General features: G+C 44.6%; 2 protein-coding genes across 4 annotated transcripts; both read right to left on the bottom strand.

The window, feature by feature from the left end:
• Nucleotides 1-646: 646 nt before the first annotated feature.
• Nucleotides 647-5,842, bottom strand: LOC311144953 (protein fem-1 homolog C). Its single transcript, XM_084181142.1, has 2 exons — nt 4,285-5,842; nt 647-3,614 (listed from the first exon to the last, which is right to left on the bottom strand). Exons 1-2 carry the CDS (start codon nt 4,826-4,828, stop codon nt 2,311-2,313), a joined length of 1,848 nt encoding a protein of 615 aa, XP_084037268.1. The 5' UTR covers nt 4,829-5,842; the 3' UTR covers nt 647-2,310.
• Nucleotides 5,843-7,562: 1,720 nt separating this feature from the next.
• Nucleotides 7,563-10,007, bottom strand: LOC311144513 (transmembrane emp24 domain-containing protein 7-like). 3 transcript variants are annotated; one of them, XM_084180538.1, is made up of 4 exons: nt 9,974-10,007; nt 9,430-9,651; nt 8,894-9,139; nt 7,563-8,659 (listed from the first exon to the last, which is right to left on the bottom strand). In XM_084180538.1, exons 2-4 carry the CDS (start codon nt 9,595-9,597, stop codon nt 8,423-8,425), a joined length of 651 nt encoding a protein of 216 aa, XP_084036664.1. In that variant the 5' UTR covers nt 9,598-9,651; nt 9,974-10,007; the 3' UTR covers nt 7,563-8,422. The 3 variants fall into 3 exon arrangements, with proteins under 3 accessions (XP_084036664.1, XP_084036666.1, XP_084036665.1); XM_084180540.1 differs by having other exon boundaries at nt 9,430-9,638; nt 9,974-10,002; XM_084180539.1 differs by having other exon boundaries at nt 9,908-9,976.
• Between the last annotated feature and the right edge of the window lie 7,777 nt (nt 10,008-17,784).

Here is a 17,784-nt window from a genome sequence, read left to right as displayed (position 1 = left end):
CAGAAGTAGGCTGAGAGTAAAATGCCAAAAAGGCCAGAAATTAGGAATGGTAGTATAATGTGAGTATACCAGCGAGGAAAATAGTTTTACAAAATGTGGGGTTCCATAATCCTTTAAGGAAAAAAAGCATATAGAAATACAAAATAAAACCTAAAATATGTGACCTATTGAGTGGCTATAAAACTATTTCTCCACTGAAACAATGCAATTTACTTACATGCTTGACAGACTACAGCTACTGCAAGTCTGAACATGCTCAACCAACCACACGGCAAACACCCTTATTTCAGTTTTAAATTAGCACTCCAGAACATTTCAGACAAGAGCGAGGCTACTGTTCAGCAGTTGAAGAGATCAAACATATGACAAAGAACCCAAAGTTGACACTTAACCATGTTTTACACATTAGATAGACAAGTGGAACAGTGAGAAGAACAATAACATTACCAACCATGGCCAGCTACACAGACCTACTGTGGTCAGAGAGTATCCACCCAACTTGCTACACGCATTACTCACAATGACTCATCAAAAGAACATCCAGTAACTGTGCAAAACAATGAGGTGTGTGCAGGGAAGTTACTACAAAAGTTTAATCCTGTTGCATAGCTGTCTGGGACTGAATGAAAACACTGGGGCAATGAGGACAAGTGCAATACGGGTTTATTGTCAAATCGGTTCTTAAAACATTAACTTGATGTAATTTTGTCATATGAAGTCTTAAAGTGCAGAATTAAAGCAAGTTCCCTGGTGGAACTGTACATTTGTATGGTTCGGTCCTTAGCTAAATGTATTTCTAAAAATATGAAAAGCCCTTTAACCACATGAATAAAGCTAATGTGCAAGGTTATTTCACAAAGCTCAGCCCCACTGTACAAGGCCTCCTCTCTTTTCAATTATAATACAATTGGACAAATATAAAGGTTTCACGTTTGGGTTAGTCAGAGTTCTGAAGAGTTTATGCGATAATTGATATGCCGTACAAAGCTCAGATGTCAATGAATTTCCTGTAAACTCAAACTACATGCACGGCCATATTAGTATCCAACTAACCTATGTCTACTGTTTTAGTGCTCAGCTCACCATAGAACAAATCAGGTTCAAAGATCAATGACATGAAGCATAAGGGTTGCATACACTCCTACTCAAAACCTTCTGCACTCAATTTCCTTTTACAGTTAGCACATAAAATCACCTAACCCTACCAATCGAACAGCATTCAGCAATTGTCACATCCCTCTTTGCTTAGTGTAACAAATTCTGGAAACAAAGGAACAGGCAGTCACCACATATAATGCAAGATATTGCACAGACAAGTGCTAACACAGAACAGTCGCATATCATAGCCTGTGCATAGGAGGAATAAAGCACTTATGGTATTTGCAAACATTACCACTTCATAAAGCGTCATGGTTTTGATAGAGAAATGAATTCATTCCATTACACTCAACTCCGCCGATACAAAACCATGACAACATAACCATTGAATGAGGGCATAAAGAATTTACGATTAAAGTTAAGAGAGTCCATATATTGGCAACATAGTAATGGAAAAAACAAGTCCCAACATTCCTCCATCTTTGCATAGACAGAAAGAAACAAAGAGGAGGCATAGAGAAATCTCTCAATGATATCTTAATAAATAGCATGGAATATGTAGAATTTAGTAAGCAAAAAACTACCAAAACATATTGTGCATGCCCATATTACAAAAATTCCCATTGATTTGCCACAGAGCTTTAAAGGAGGCTGCACTTCCTGATTTGGCCTCTTTTTTTCAGCCATTGACATTTAAAAAATATTGTCCCGTGTACATTGTGTAATTTACTGATAGTCCCTAACTAGCCCCATAGAAATATCTCATGTCAAACCAAATTGGCCATGGGAATTACTATGGGGTCGCGTGCAGCTCCGCTCCGAATTCATGATTACTTGGGTGCTGCCAGCTGTGGGCAGGATTTAAATAAACCCAACCCATACAAAATGTTAGGGTACTCCTCATTCTGTGACATATCATTTTTTCCTATCATTTCGCAAATCTCCGTTTTGGAAGAGACTGACTACGACCAAAATTATCCTATTTACACTTTGTAGACAATTTTGACACTACAATAAATGTTTGACTCATATTGATGCCACATAAGCTGTTTTCAAAACAAGAAGTTGCTTTTAGGGGCAGTCACTCTTTCATTCTGGCTTTGCAAGGGGGAAAAAAGTAAGTTCACGCAATGTTCATCATGGACTTCAATATAATCAAAAAGAGTGCACATGGGGCTAGGAGGATGGTAGCACACACGTCTTTAATAGTCATTATCTGTGGAGAAGCACAAAGGCCTCTAGCTTCTCTGGGATGTTGCCTCTGTAGCAGAGGCTGTGCTTGATGATAGCCCGTGCAGCCAGACACTGCAGGGTGGTGTGGTTGATGGGCTGGATCATGTTCTTGGCCATCTCCTTCTCGTCCAGCAGGTCGCAGGCCGTCTGCTTCAGGGAGTTGGTGCTGTCAAAGTGCGTGCCGCAGGCGATCAGCAGGTTCATGATGTCCGGGTGGTTGTTGGAGGCGGCCACATGCAGGGGGCTGTTGTTGTCCTCGTCGCGGCAGTTAACGTCCGCCCCACACTCCAGTAGGATAGAGGTGACCTGGAAAGAGGGGAACTTACAGACAGGGTAGCGGCCCACGCAGGTGGTGTTCCTGTCCACGGCCAGGTGGAGCGGGCTATAGCCGTTCTTACCGCAGGGCTGCAGCTTGAGGAACCTGTAGATGGTCTCCTTCTTGAAGTGGTCCTGCTCCACAGTACAAGGGACCTTCTCCAGCAGGCAGATGAGATGCAGGATGATGGAGAGGGCCTTGCTGAGATGAGCCGGGTCAGGCTGGGTTTGTTTCACCGCTCGTTCAATCTCCAGCACGCTCTTACTGAGGACGCCCATGAGGTCGTCGAAGGAGACCGAGGTGCCCAGAAGGCCTTTAGCGCGGTCCTGGAGCATGAAGGAGAATAGCTCGGCGAAGGACAGCAGGCTGCTGGCTGTCATGGGGCTGAGGGGGTCCAAGTTGCTCTGCTGCATGTCCAGAGCGTACTTCCAAAGGTTAATGCAGCGCTCAAAATTCCCAGAGTCGGCGTATACAGCACCCCGGTAGCGGATGTAGTAAGAGGTGTCGGGGTGGGAAGGGCCCAGGATGCGCTCTCTAATGAGCAGGGCCTGCATCCTCATCTCATCTGGGTCTGAGATTAGACTGTCTAGCTCCTCCCCATTACTTACCTCCCTGGCATAGTCATAGGCCATGATCAACTGCTTTGGCTTTGCTTTGTTGAGAACATTTTTGCTGTCACTGTATCTCAGGTCCATGGCCCTCTTCCAGTACTTTAATGCCCCAAGAAGATCCCTCTTTTTGTCCACAAAAGTGGCACCAAGCAGTTCGAGGGCGTTTATCCTCTCCATTTGGTTTGTTTGCTGGTGTTGTGTCAGATAGTCAACAATGTTAGTGTGGCCAGTCACACTAGCAGACAGCAGTGGGGTCATTCCATAACCATCCCGCTCCATGGTGGCACCATATTTTAGCAGCATCTTCATTATCTCCAAGCTGCCGGATTCAGCACAGTCATGTAATGCTGTGTTACCTGTGAAGAAAGCAATACTAATACATGTTTTGCAAACTGGAAACGATTTTCAATAAATAAAAATATAAAAATATATTCAAATGTATATTCAAGTTAATTTAAAGTAGATGTTTAAGTGAAGAGACAAAAAGGTTACATTTGCTACATTTCATAACTAAATATGTTTGTCAGATAATTTGGTAAGCAAATGTCTTCCCACATGCTTGCCTGTAACCCTTTCCCTCTAGGAGTAACCCAGAGTGATGTAAGCAATGTGCCAATCTAAGCACCTTCCAAGGGGGTACAAATATCATGGATTGGAACAGATCTTGTGAGTGGGCTATTGTAAGGCTTAAATTTAGAACAGGCCTGGGTGGTATCACGTCCCCTAATTGGTTTAAATACAAATTAATCCAGCTTGTTAGGTGACCTGATTAGATGTCCAAATGCGAGGATTTACCTTGAGAAAGTCTGAAAAACAGCATGAACGTATACAGGTTTGGCACATTGTATCATCAGATAAATGTCATCTGAATTTAACAGCAAATTACTGAATGTTTCATCATTTTGGTTTTGAGCCGTCATTACATAAAAACAGAGCACCTGCCAGGTCCTAGGCCTCATCTCATTGCTCAGGTAGGCCCAGGGATATACAATGCAGGGAAATAAACGTTTGAATGTGTGACCTCACCTTTAACACTTTTCCTGTTAACGTCAGCATCTTTCTCCAAGAGATACTGGGCAATTTCCTTGTGTCCTTTGTAACACGAGATCATGAGGCATGTGTGACCATGTCTGTTTGCCACCTCCAGGTCTGCCTTGTGCTCTACCAGGTATTTTACAATGTCCAGATGTCCATCGAAGCAGGCTGCTCTCAGGGGGGTGGAATTGGTGAGTGTTGTATCGTTCACAGAGGCACCGTGGCCAAGTAAAGATTGCACTACTTTCAGGTGTCCTGCTGCTGAGGCAGCCCATAGAGGGGGGGCACCCTCGATAGTCTCTCCATCAAAATTCACTGACCCCCCAACCTCAACGGGTGCGCAGCAACACTCCAAAAGATACTCCACTAAATCCAGGTGTCCGTATCTTGCAGCCATAAGCAAAGGGGTCGCCCCGTTTGTTTTCTCTGCCATTAATTTGGTAACCTCTAGGCCAGTTTTGTTCTCCAAAAGCTTCTTAAGCAACCGTAGCTTGCCGTCTCTGGCTGCATTGAACACGGCCGTATGTAAATCCATTTCTGCAGCTTTGTTCACTGATACACCGTTGATTAAGAAGACACGAGCGTCTAGATAAAAGTATGTGGCAGGTGTTGAGCAGAAGCCTTTGTGGAACTCGATACTAGGTGACTAGCTAACTACTTCTTGCTAAATTAGCCAAATGGGAGGCAGAAATCAGCCAGCTAGCTACTGAAAAACGTTTTTGTTAAAATTGCCATGTTCTGCTTTCCCCTCTTCTCAATTGAAAGTTTGTTAGCGACGGATATATAGCTACCTTCCTAAATTGGCTGGGTAGCTAGCTACCGTACAGTTCATCAACCAGATATCATGGGTGTAATCATTACGCAAAATCTGTTGCAAAACGTTTGCAACAAAACCCGTTTACTCCAAACGGAAAACGCAAACGAAAGTTTCTACCGGACACATTCAGGTAGGTCCCGGCCCGTTTCGTTTGGTTCTTAAACGGTAAACAGTTTCCGTAATGAATACACCCTAGGGGTGTAATCATTTAGCAAACAGTTGCAAAACATTTCGCAACTAAAACGAGAGTTTCTATTGGACAAATTAATGTAGATTCCGCCCCGTTCGCTTCTGTCTGAGAAACGTTTTGCAAAAGAATCGGCGTAATGAATACGCCCCAGCTAGGAGTGTTCAGTCTACGCTGTCCGACGTCCTTTTCAATTTCATCAAGCAATATTTTTTGATTAGCCTTAGTTCTGCATGTCATTTTCCGACAGAACCACGTGCAAGTAGACGTATATCTAAATGTTGTATCCAGTTTAAAGATCAAGAAATACAGTGAGGGCCAGAGAACATCCACACGGCTTGGTATTTCGTGTACAGCTAAGCTAGCTAGCCAACATTGTCCAGCAGACGAAGTCAGTTGAGATGCGTTATTTTTCTTCGTTGACCAGCTTGTAGAGTCGCAAATTTTGCCCGCCCATTAAATGTATCCCAGAGGAAATAACATAAGAAAATCTAGCTAGTATGGCTATTTTTCTTCAATGTTCTTGAGGGGGGCGGGCAAATTTGTCCACCCACCACACTGGTTAGATCGTCACGACTCAATGGGCGGATTCGATTATGCTGCGGTGTGGGGCACGTGACAGGAACGGGCAAAAATATTGAGGGAGGAGCACGCTTCTCAAATCGAAAAGTAATCTGCGCCGCTCGGTCATGTCAACAATTACGCAGCATAGTGCATCGTCCAGAAACATACATATATTTTCCATAAAATGTTTGAATTTTCAAATTACTTTTCATTGGGAAGGCATATAAATAGTTTGTATCAAAATAAATCACTTTTGTATGTGAAAACTCAGAATCCTACTAATTACTCCAAGTGCTTGGTTACGTGACCTTTGTTTTGAGCAGACGTCGCCGATGGGCTTTGAACGGGGCACCTGTAGCTCACGCCCGTGAGGCAGCCCGGTTCCAAAACGAATGCAATCAACCTTCACCCGGTGCAAAACACGCCTACCCGGGACAGATTAATCGAATCGAAAACAATGCCGTTTTTTTGTAATTCCTTATTTATTGAAAAGGAAACCATCCAATCACAGAGCTGATATTCGCTTATTCGCTGGTGTTCGCTTACGCAATAGCAGTTAAAGGGAAATACCCGACTCCATCATTTTAGGAGGTTGAGCAAGATGTCATTTACATGTTTTTGGTTTGTGTGAATAAAGTTGGCATCTGCGCATAAAACTGTATTAAACTAATAATAACATTTTCATGTCCTTACAGGCAGATGGGGAGATTGCATTGCATGTATTTTATTGTTGTCTACTACCTCCTCCTGGAGGTTGAGTGAACAATGTACAGAGTATAATATGTCGTTTTTTCCTCTGTGATCAATTATTAGATCAACAAGCACCAAGTGTGTAGAATCAAGATCAATTTCAGAAAAAGTTGAATGCTTTCTGCAGTTCTTGAAAATATCACTAGACAATACAATCATAAAATGTTTCATTACAAATGTTCCTTGACACATTTCTCAGTGTTGTATACAACCACACCTTTCATGATGTTCACAAGTGTACATTGCCCACAAGCTGCATCCTATGTAAATAACTAAATGTAATGGTTGTATCATCAGAAACCTGAGCAGTGAGTGGGATTTTAACGTATCAGCTATTCCTGATGATACTCTCTGATTAAAGAGCTCTCTAACCAAATGTAATTATTGTGAAATATTCTGCAACACAATATAGAGGTAATTGCCGAAATAATGGAAACACTTGAATAAATTAGGGACAGAAAGTATATTGAAAGCAGGTGCTTCCACACAGGTGTGGTTCTTGAGTTAATTAACCAACTAACATCCCATCATGCTTAGGGTCATGCCAAAAATGCTGGGCAGGCCATTATTTTGGCGACCATGGCTTTGCCCCATAGGATGACAATGCACCCATCCACAGGACACTGAATGGTTTGATGAGCATGAAAACCATATGCCTTGGCCATAAATCTGTCACCCAGTTGAACACTTATGGGAGATTCTGGAGCAGCATCTGAGGAAGCATTTCCACAACCATCAACAAAACACTAAATTATGGAATCTCTCGTGGAAGAATGGTGTCGCATCCCTCCAACAGAGTTCCAGACACTTGTAGAATCTATGCCACGGTGCATTGAAGCTGCTCTAGCTTGTGGTGGCCCAACGCTCTAGTAAGACAGTATGTTGGTGTTTCCTTTATTTTGGCAGTTACCTGTAAATCTCATAAGTCCTGGATATACCATAGATGCTATCCATTTCTGTGGCTCAGTTTATTCATTTATTGAAGGTCAGACAATGGGTTTACCAGAAAATGTTTATTCAGCTATGCAAATAAGGAAACAATTCCTTGGACTGCCAACAAGCTGATGACTGTGAGGAAATAATAATGAACAGTACACAACCCAAAAATAAGACCACACACATGCCTAATATAAAACAAATTAAATAATTGTGCTTACACCAGCTTCATATTGTTTTAACCATATACACCAAGAACAAAACACCAGTTACAATAAAGAGATGGTTAAACTCCTAGAAATGCAGAAAGTCAAGGTCCATCCACCCAAAACACAACCTCTGCTTGCCACAAGCCTGTTGAGGAGTGGAATCTCACATTAAAAACAAAGAATATGCTTACCAATTGTTTACACCAGACAGAGTACTTTTGATTTGTTTGATATCATAACTTGAATCTAACAACCAAGTTTGAATTTACTCATTACTAAAGGAAGTGAGAACTGTGCGCAAATTAAATTCTGCAACTACGATTTAATGTATCAGGTAGGTCTCAAATTAGAACTGCAAGACGGGCTACCAGTATGTTCAAATTATTCTGGTAAACAGTGTTGTAAAAAACTGACAATATGCACCCACATAATAAATACGTTGTTGTATTTCCAACATTATTTGCTTGATTTTATTTAGATAATCCACTAGGTTTGTTAAAAGTAACTTCAAAGCTTGAATGTACCTTAAAAATTCAAATTCTATGAATGGCATCTATAAAAAAAACAAATAAATTCTGCCATGAACTGTGAACTGTTGTTGTTGGCGGCATTGGATCTGAAGTCCCTTGTGGAGGTGACCGGGATGAGATAAGATGCTGTGGGATGTTAGGATCCAACACGCGTCGTGGTGGTCTTCCTGTCAGAAAAGAAGCTCCTCAGCAAGACCACCTGGCTGATGCTGACCACCAGCAATATGAAGGCCTCCCCAATGGACCAGAAAGCCACTCTTGTGTTAAGGTCCTCGGCACGGCTGCGTCCCTGAGCCTCCCGCAGACGGAAATGTGTCTGATAGTCAATTACCGATTTCAGGGCCTCATGAATGGACACACAGGCAGACTCCATCTGAAACAGAGGTATTTACAGGCTAAAAAAGGCATGCAAGATCCCTGCATGGTTTGACATGCAAGCACTGCAAATAACCAGAAATCTTTGCACACAGTTCTTTCCATGACATCTTTGCCAAATGGGGCAAACTGATGTAGAAAATTAACTGATTGTTTATGTTTGATTGAACTGCCATATTAAATACCGCACAGAAAAACACCTTTCAGCAATAGTCATAAACAACAGACCTACCTGGGTTAAAGCGGTGACCCTGTTTTCATTGGGGAAAAGCGGGGGATCCTCTCCAACTTGGAAATCAAAGTAGACGGTCTTATGCGTGAAGGTAGAAAACTCATTGCTGAAGCAGAACTTATATGTTCCGTTCTTGGCAGCCGTAAATGTAAAGCTATCGTACTGCTTCTTCATTTCTTTGTAAAGAACCGTACCATCAGCATCCTCTAGACGACAGTCAACATCGTAATGCCCGCCAGTGACAACCTGGAGAGAAAATGTTTTGTTTAAAATACAGCCTATCCATTTAGCTATAGTTATTCCCATATAACTCCATGTCATTTTACATTTACATTTTTAGGCATTTAGCAGACGCTCTTATCCAGAGCGACTTACAGGAGCAATTAGGGTTAAGGGCCTTGCTCAAGGGCACATCGACAGATTTTTCACCTAGTTGGCTCGGGGATTAGAACCAGCAACCTTTCGGTTACTGGCACAACGCTCTTAACCACTAAGCTACCTGCCGCCCCATAATGTGAGGGCCTCAATCAACTTACCTGGAACTCAAGTGTACACTTGGTGCCAATGATAATATCTTCATAGAAACACTGTTTTGCGTTATCCGGAAGCTCAAACGTAAGCTCGGAGCCAAACGCCCATCCACAGAGCAGGTGGGCCCAAAGAACCTGCACCAACACTCTGATGGTACCATGATAGCTGCACATCTTGGCTGGTGGAAAAGTGGTAATCTGATATTGCTATGAATCTGCAAAACAGAACTATTTCCAGATAACATCAAACAAATACCTATCTAAGAAAAACGTATAAATTGACATGCGAACTAACAACAAATGACTGAAATGGAATGGTCGACAAACCAAACGCGGATTTCACAATTGGCTAGCTTGATATGCTAATTTAGCTAGCTAGCTGACACGGCCGATTAACTTTCAATCCGTTTTTATTAGAATTTGAGTTGGCAAGATTAACTAGGTTTACAATGAAGAATTACAATAATTTGTGTATTATACACACATTTTAAGTCATCGTTGAATCGCATGCTATTTTAGCTCAATATTGTGGTTCATTCAAGCTACTCACTTCAAATTCCTCATCCGGATGAAAGCAGCTACTAGGGACGTAGTATCACCCCATTGGCTAACATGAAATGGGCCCGCCTCCGTTCCTCTACCATTGGTCAGAATTATCGAATGAAGCGCCCTCACAGGAGGTGCGTTCAGTTCGCTTGAACGTTTGCTACGTTGCGGAACGGTTTGTACTGTACGACACTTTTCCCCAAAACGTTGTTGTACGTTCTTGAACAGGCTTTGAGGTACGTTTGGTGGGTGTGGCTTGAAGCAATGAGTGACATTTAAAGGGCAGTTGCCATGCTGACAGTGTTCCCCAACTCACAACCCCTCCCCGTTTTTCAACTGGTCGTTCATTCCACCACCGTTTCCGTTCAATTGAACGTTCTAGAACGTGAACGCAGTCAGGGTCATGGCTAGATGGGACCCAGTTTTTGTCAAATTAACGTCGTTTTTTTTGCACTTTAGCTAACCCTAACCTTAACATAATTCTCCTAACATGCTACGAAAAGTTAAATCTGACGTTAATTTGACAAAAGCTGTATTCCTTCTAGCTATTACCCCCTCACAGAGACGATATTAATCAGGAGGAAATGTCGATTTTTGTCTCTAGTCTTTATAACCACCACCACACTATCATTTGAATAAACCATGTGACCACTAATACCAGGGTCAGATTATTCTTCCAATCAACCTACAGCTACATACCTAGGCTACTAAATACATACTTTGACCACACGGGAAGTAGGGGTGTTGAGGGTGCTGCAGCACCCTCTGAAAAATAAAATATAAAATCACAAAAGTAATGCACTGGGCCTTTAACAGTCCTGTATTAGGAGACAGATATAGCCATCTGTAGCTCTGGCCAACATTTGTTTGTTGTAAAAAAAAAGCTGTCCCTGTAGCTCAGCTGGTAGAGCACGGCGCTTGTAACGCCAAGGTAGTGGGTTCGATCCCCGGGACCACCCATACACAAAAAAATGTATACACGCATGACTGTAAGTCGCTTTGGATAAAAGCGTCTGCTAAATGGCATATTATTATTATTATTATTATTATTAACCTGACTGGCCTTCAGCCCTGTCAATCACCAATCACACCTCTGTTCATCCAAACAATCAGGGCGCTTGGACACTCCAGTGCTCAGCCACACACCTCAAGTTAGAGTATGTTCACCTCAGGCCCAGCTCCACAAGGGGGAAAAAGGGGGCTTAGCCCCTTCATTTTAGTTTTATGTCCCTATATAAAAATAGCAAATTAGTTCAAATGATTGAGTGACAGGTTGGCGCAAAATGTGTATCTTTGCTGCACTGTGTCAGCACAATGGACAGAGCGTGCTGTGGTTTGTGTAGGAGGGCTATGGAAAGCCCCAGGGGCGGTTAGGTATGACTCCTTTGGGTTTCCATGAAAAGCGTGGAAAAACGCTTCTCATCTTTGGTAGGCTAAGTGAATAACGTGATACCCCTCCGCCTGTAATATTTAATTTTTATTTATAAGGGCGGGGTCAAGTTTACCATTGAAGCTGCTTCACTCAACTCTGCCTCACGCCCCACCACTATAGAGTTTAGTTAGCTTCTTAGCTAGCTATAAAAAGCGTTCATGTTATTAGCCTTCACCTATTTAGCTAGCTCGAACCAGCTAAGCGGCCACGATGGGTATCAGAAATTGGCTTTGCCAAAGTACCCAAACAAAGCCTAAGGAGAAGGGGACACGTGGCTACTGTGTCAGTGGTTGTTAAAAGTTGTGACAGCATTGTGAAGTTCCTCTCTGACATCGAATGCACGCGTTCGTACAACACAGAAGTAGACTCGAGGCTACAAGGCTGCTGAAGGAGGTGACGGACCCCGGCTTTAAATTTACAGCCACCATGGTGCACAGAATCCTCAGTCTTCTCGATCCTCCAAACAAATTACTCCAAGCAAAATCAACCGATTTTTACACTGGAGTCAAAGTGATCCGCATTGCGTATGAGTGCGTTGAGAAGCTGAGGTGTGACAGCGAGTTCGAATCCATTTGGGCACAGTGCAGTGCCAGTGGCACCACCAGCTCCAAACAATGCAAATAGTCCGGGTAGCCATGATTAGCTGTTCAGGAGTCTTATGGCTTGGGGGTAGAAGCTGTTGAGAAGTCTTTTGGACCTAGACTTGGCACTCTGGTACCGCTTGCCGTGCGGTAGCAGAGAGAACAGTCTATGACTAGGGTGGCTGGAGTCTTTGACAATTTTGAGGGCCTTCCTCTGACACCGCCTGGTATAGAGGTCCTGGATGGCAGGAAGCTTGGCCCCAGTGATGTACTGGGCCGTACGCACTACCCTCTGTAGTGCCTTCCGGTCGGAGGCCATGCAGTTGCCATACCAGGCGTTGATGCAACCAGTCAGGATGCTCTCGATGGTGCAGCTGTAGAATATTTTGAGGATCTGAGGACCCATGCCAAATCTTTTCAGTCTCCTGAGGGGGAATAGGCTTTGTCGTGCCCTCTTCACGACTGTCTTGGTGTGTTTGGACCATGATAGTTAATTGGTGATGTCGACACCAAGGAACTTGAAGCTCTCAACCTGTTCCACTACAGCCCCGTCGATGAGAATAGGGGCGTGCTCAGTCCTCTTTTTTTTCCTGTAGTCCACAATCATCTTCTTTGTCTTGGTCACGTTGAGGGAGAGGTTGTTATCCTGGCACCACACGGCCAGGTCTCTGACCTCCTCCCTATAGGCTGTCTCATCGTTGTCAGTGATCAGGCCTACCACTGTTGTGTCGTCGGCAAACTTAATGATGGTGTTGGAGTCGTGCCTGGCCATGCAGTCATGGGTGAACAGGGAGTACAGGAGGGGCCTGAGCACGCACCCAACTGGTGGAGGCCCTGTGTGCCCCTTGACCCAGAGAGCCATAACTTTCTAGATGTGAAACCACTGCTGGATCTAAGAAAAACAGATTTGGTGGAAGCTGAGTTTAGTGTTGCCAGTTTTTGCAGACTGAAATTGCCCGATCCGGCTCCAATGAGGACAAATGGACCCCACTTGATATCCTGCAACGATTCTCTGGGCCTCTCTCCGCTATGCCGACCATGCTTACGGCACTGAAACATCTATTGACTTTTGGGGTGTCCACAGCTACATGCGAGAACTTGTTTTCCACTTTGACAAACGTGTTCAGTCAGCACAGAAGAAGCATGCTCAACTAATCCAATTGGCATTTGAGGGAAATCTGGAACTCAGGAAGTTCCACAGAGCATCAAGGAAGCCGCAACTCTTCTGAAAAGGTAAGAAACGATCTAGCTGGTTGGTTTTCATCAAAATCTTGGTGGTATAGCCAGTGGCATCATTTCAGCAAAAACCTAGGGTATGGAATGGTAAAATAACTTCTCTAGCCAGCCTAGGTTTAAAACGGCCTTGCTTTAGTGTGTAGGGCACTGTCCATGGTGCTGATAGAGCGCAATGGAGATTTCACGCCAACCTGTCACTTCTTGGTCAAAGGCACTCAATGGTCTTTGAACTTTTATGCTTATTGTGGTATAGCGTGATATAAGCAGAATTCAACATAATTCCAATGCAAGAACCCAAATGACACCCCTGGGTATAGCTACATGTCGGTATGTTTCATCATAGAAATAGAAACCATCTATTATGGTTTTCTTGAAGCCTATTGGTTTTCGGGGTTAAAAAAGGGAACTGTACTTATTCGAAACGTGTTTATGGTAGGCTGGCATTGCTTAATTGATTACGTGGGTTGAATTTGATCCACAGAAGTGTATTGTGCCATATCACAACGTGTTGCTGTACTCATGAGTGGCATGATTTTCCATGTTTGAAGCGGGCCTATAGGCCTATTTGTTTGGCAAGACAGCTGTGCATGGCTGCATCTCACTGCATTCCACAGTAAGAACCTCATACCAAAGGTCAAGCATGGTGGTGGTGGTGTGATGGTTTGGGGATGCTTTGCTGCCTCAGGACCTGGACGACTTGCCTTAATAGAAGGAACCATGAATTCTGCTCTGTATCAGAGAATTCTACAGGAGAATGTCAGACCATCCGTCTGTGAGCTGAAGCTGAAGCGCAGCTGGGTCATGCAGCAAGACAATGATCCAAAACACACAATCAAGTCTACATGAAAATTGCTAAAAAGCAACAAATTTGAAGTTTTGGAATGGCCTAGTCAAAGTTGAGACCTAATCCCAATTGAGATGTTGTGGCAGGACTTGAAACGAGCAGTTCATGCTTGAAAACCCACACGTCACTGAGTTAAAGCAGTTCTGCATGGAAGAGTGGGCCAAAATTCCTCCACAGCGACGTGAGAGACTGATCAACAACTACAGGAAGCATTTGGTTGGAGTCATTGCAGCTAAAGGTGGCACAACCAGTTATTGAGTGCAAGGGGGCAATTACTTTTTCACACAGGGGAATTGGGTGTTGCATAACTTTGTTTATGAAATAAATATGTAATTGTTGTGTTATTTGTTCACTTATGTTCTCTTTATCTAATATTAGGTTTTGGTTGAAGATCTGATAACATTCAGTATCACAAATATGCAAAAGTAGAGAAAATTAGAAAGGGGGCAAAGACTTTTTCATAGCACTGTAGATTGTGTCATCGATAAAAACATTTGCTTGCTAGGTCTACTTGGTACCACTGTTTTGTTCTGTTCACATTCATTCATTCGCAGTCAGGTCAGTATTCTAAGCCAAACTGCTATTCAATATTTTTGTTTGCATGCATGAATAACTAGGCTACTACTTTCAGCATTTAGTTAGCATTATTTTAGTAAGACAGCTGTGTGCACAGCACAGGAGGTTGGTGGTGCCTTATTGGGGAGAACGGGCTTGTGGTAATGACTGGAGCGGAATAGGTGGAATGGTGTCAAATACATCAAACACATGGTTTCCAGATGTTTGATGCCATTCCTTTTGCTCCATTTCGATTATGATGAGCCGTTCTCCCCTCAGCAGCCTCCTGTGGGTACGGCTGCATTCACATAGGCTGTTTGTAATAGGTGATTTACGCAATCTATCTTGTAGCCTATATTCATTACCAAAACGGCTTTGCTTTAGTGAGTAGGGCAGGGTCCATTGTGCCGATACTACGCAGCTGAGATAGGCTACAGATTTTGTGCCAACCTGTCACTTCAAAAACACTCAATCAATGGTCTTGGAGTCTGCATTTGAACTTTGTTTATTCTGGTGTGATATACAGTGCCTTCGGAAAGTATTGCTGAGGATTTTTTTTTATTTAGTCAATTTTAGAATAAGGCTGTAACCTAACCATATGTGGAAAAAGTCAAAGGGTCTGAATGCTTTCCGAGGCACTGTATAAGCAGAATTCAATATAATTCTGTCACGGATTCAGCCGAGGCTGCTCCTCCTCCTTGCTCGGGCAGGCTTCGGCGTTCGTCGTCCCCGGAGTACTAGCTGCTGCCGATCGATGTTTCGGTGTTTGTCTTGTTTGGTCTTTATTGTTTACACCTGTTTCCCATTATGTTGGATTGTATTCCCTATATTAACCCCTGTCTCTCATTGGTTTCCCGTGGTGTTGGGGCTTCCCTGGTTAACATCTCATGACCCCAAAATTTCATGGCAACAGAGGGCTCTCAAGGGATGGTCTGATCAGTGTGTCGGGCGGTGTGTAGGTGTTTCCGTAGGGGCAACGACGGTGGAAAGTCCGAACCAAATTCCCACCATGCACATTCCTCCTGAGTATGCCGATTTGGCACTCGCCTTCTGTAAAAAGAAGGTGACTCAATTACCACCTCATCGACAGGGGGATTGTGCGATAGACCTCCAGGTAGGCGCTGCGCTTCCTCGTAGTCATGTGTATCCTCTGTCTCAGGAGGAGACAGCAGCTATGGAGACATACGTCACCGAATCTCTGAGACAGGGATACATACGATCGTCCACTTCTCCTGCGTCCTCGAGTTTCTTTTTTGTGAAGAAGAAGGATGGGGGTTTACGCCCGTGTATTGATTACCGTGGTCTCAATCAGATTACAATCAAATACAGCTATCCTCTCCCTCTGATTGCTAGTATGACAGAGTCATTACACGGGGCGCGATTCTTCACAAAATTGGATCTCAGGAGCGTGTACAACCTGGTGCGCATTAGGGAGGGAGATGAGTGGAAGACAGCATTCAGTACCACCTCGAGTCACTATGAGTACCTCGTCATGCCATACAGTTTAATGAATGCTTCTTCAGTCTTCCAATCATTTGTGGACGAGATTTTCCGGGATTTGCATGGACAGGGTGTAGTGGTGTATATTGATGACATTCTAATATACTCCGCTACACGAGCCGAGCATGTGTCCCTGGTGCGTCGGGTGCTGGGTAGACTGTTGGAGCATGACCTGTATGTGAAGGCGGAGAAATGTCTGTTCTTCCAGGAGTCCATCTCCTTCCTGGGACATCGGTTGTCCGCGTCAGGGGTGGAGATGGAGATTGACCGCGTTTCAGCCGTGCGTAATTGGCGGACTCCCACCACGGTGAAGGAGGTGCAGCGGTTTTTGGGTTTTGCCAATTACTACCGGAGGTTTTTCCGGGGCTTTGGACAGGTAGCAGCTCCCATCACCTCCCTGCTAAGGGGGGGCCCGGTGCGTTTGCAGTGGTCGGCTGAGGCGGACAGGGCGTTTAGACATCTGAAGGACCTGTTCACCTCGGCTCCGGTGCTGGCACATCCGGATCCCTCTTTGGCGTTCCAAGTTGAGGTGAATGCGTCCGAGGCAGGGATCGGTGCTATACTGTCTCAGCGCTTTCTATTCTAAGAAGCTCAGTCCGGCGGAACGTAATTATGACGTGGGGGACAGGGAGCTGCTAGCGGTGGTCCAAGCCCTGAAGGTGTGGAGGCATTGGCTTGAGGGGGCTAAACACCATTTTCTCATTCTGACTGACCATCGTAACCTGGAGTACATCCGGGCAGCGAGGAGACTGAACCCTCGTCAGGCTAGGTGGGCCATGTTTCTTACCCGGTTTGTATTTAAGCTCACTTATAGACCAGGGTCACAGAACGCTAAGGCAGACGCCCTGTCCCGACGATATGACACAGAGAAGAGGTCCATTGAGCCCACTCCCATACTTCTGGAGTCTTGTCTGGTGGCACCGGTGGTGTGGGAGGTCGATGCGGACATCGAGCGGGCGTTACGTGCCGACCCTACTCCCCCAGAGTGTCCAGAGGGACGGAGGTACGTGCCGCTCGAGGTCCGTGATCGACTGTTATATTGGGCTCACACGTCACCCTCCTCTGGTCATCCTGGTATTGGTCGGACAGTGCACTGCCTTAGTGGGAAGTACTGGTGGCCCACCTTAGCTAGGGACGTGAGGGTTTACGTTTCTTCCTGCTCGGTGTGCGCCCAGTGTAAGGCGCCTAGACACCTGCCCAGAAGGAAGTTACAACCCCTACCCGTTCCACATCGGTGGATTTTGTCACGGACCTTCCCCCCTCCCAGGGGAATACCACAATCTTGGTCGTTGTGGATCGGTTTTCTAAGGCCTGCCGTCTCATTCCTATGCCAGGTCTTCCTACAGCCCTACAAACGGCCGACGCCCTGTTTACTCACGTCTTCCGGCACTACGGGGTGCCTGAGGATATAGTGTCTGATCGGGGTCCCCAGTTCACCTCTAGAGTCTGGAGGGCGTTTATGGAACGTCTGGGGGTCTCGATTAGCCTTACCTCGGGTTTTCACCCTGAGAGTAATGGGCAGGTGTAGAGAGTAAACCAGGATGTGGGTAGGTTTCTGAGGTCCTATTGGCAGGACCGGCAGGAGGAGTGGTCGGGGTATATCCCCTGGGCAGAGATAGCCCAAAACTCACTCCGCCACTCCTCCACTAATCTTACGCCTTTTCAGT

Source organism: Coregonus lavaretus (genome assembly GCF_964263955.1).
Source record: "Coregonus lavaretus genome assembly, chromosome: 17".
Classification (NCBI taxonomy): domain Eukaryota; kingdom Metazoa; phylum Chordata; class Actinopteri; order Salmoniformes; family Salmonidae; genus Coregonus; species Coregonus lavaretus.
This window is presented reverse-complemented; position numbering and strand designations above follow the sequence as displayed.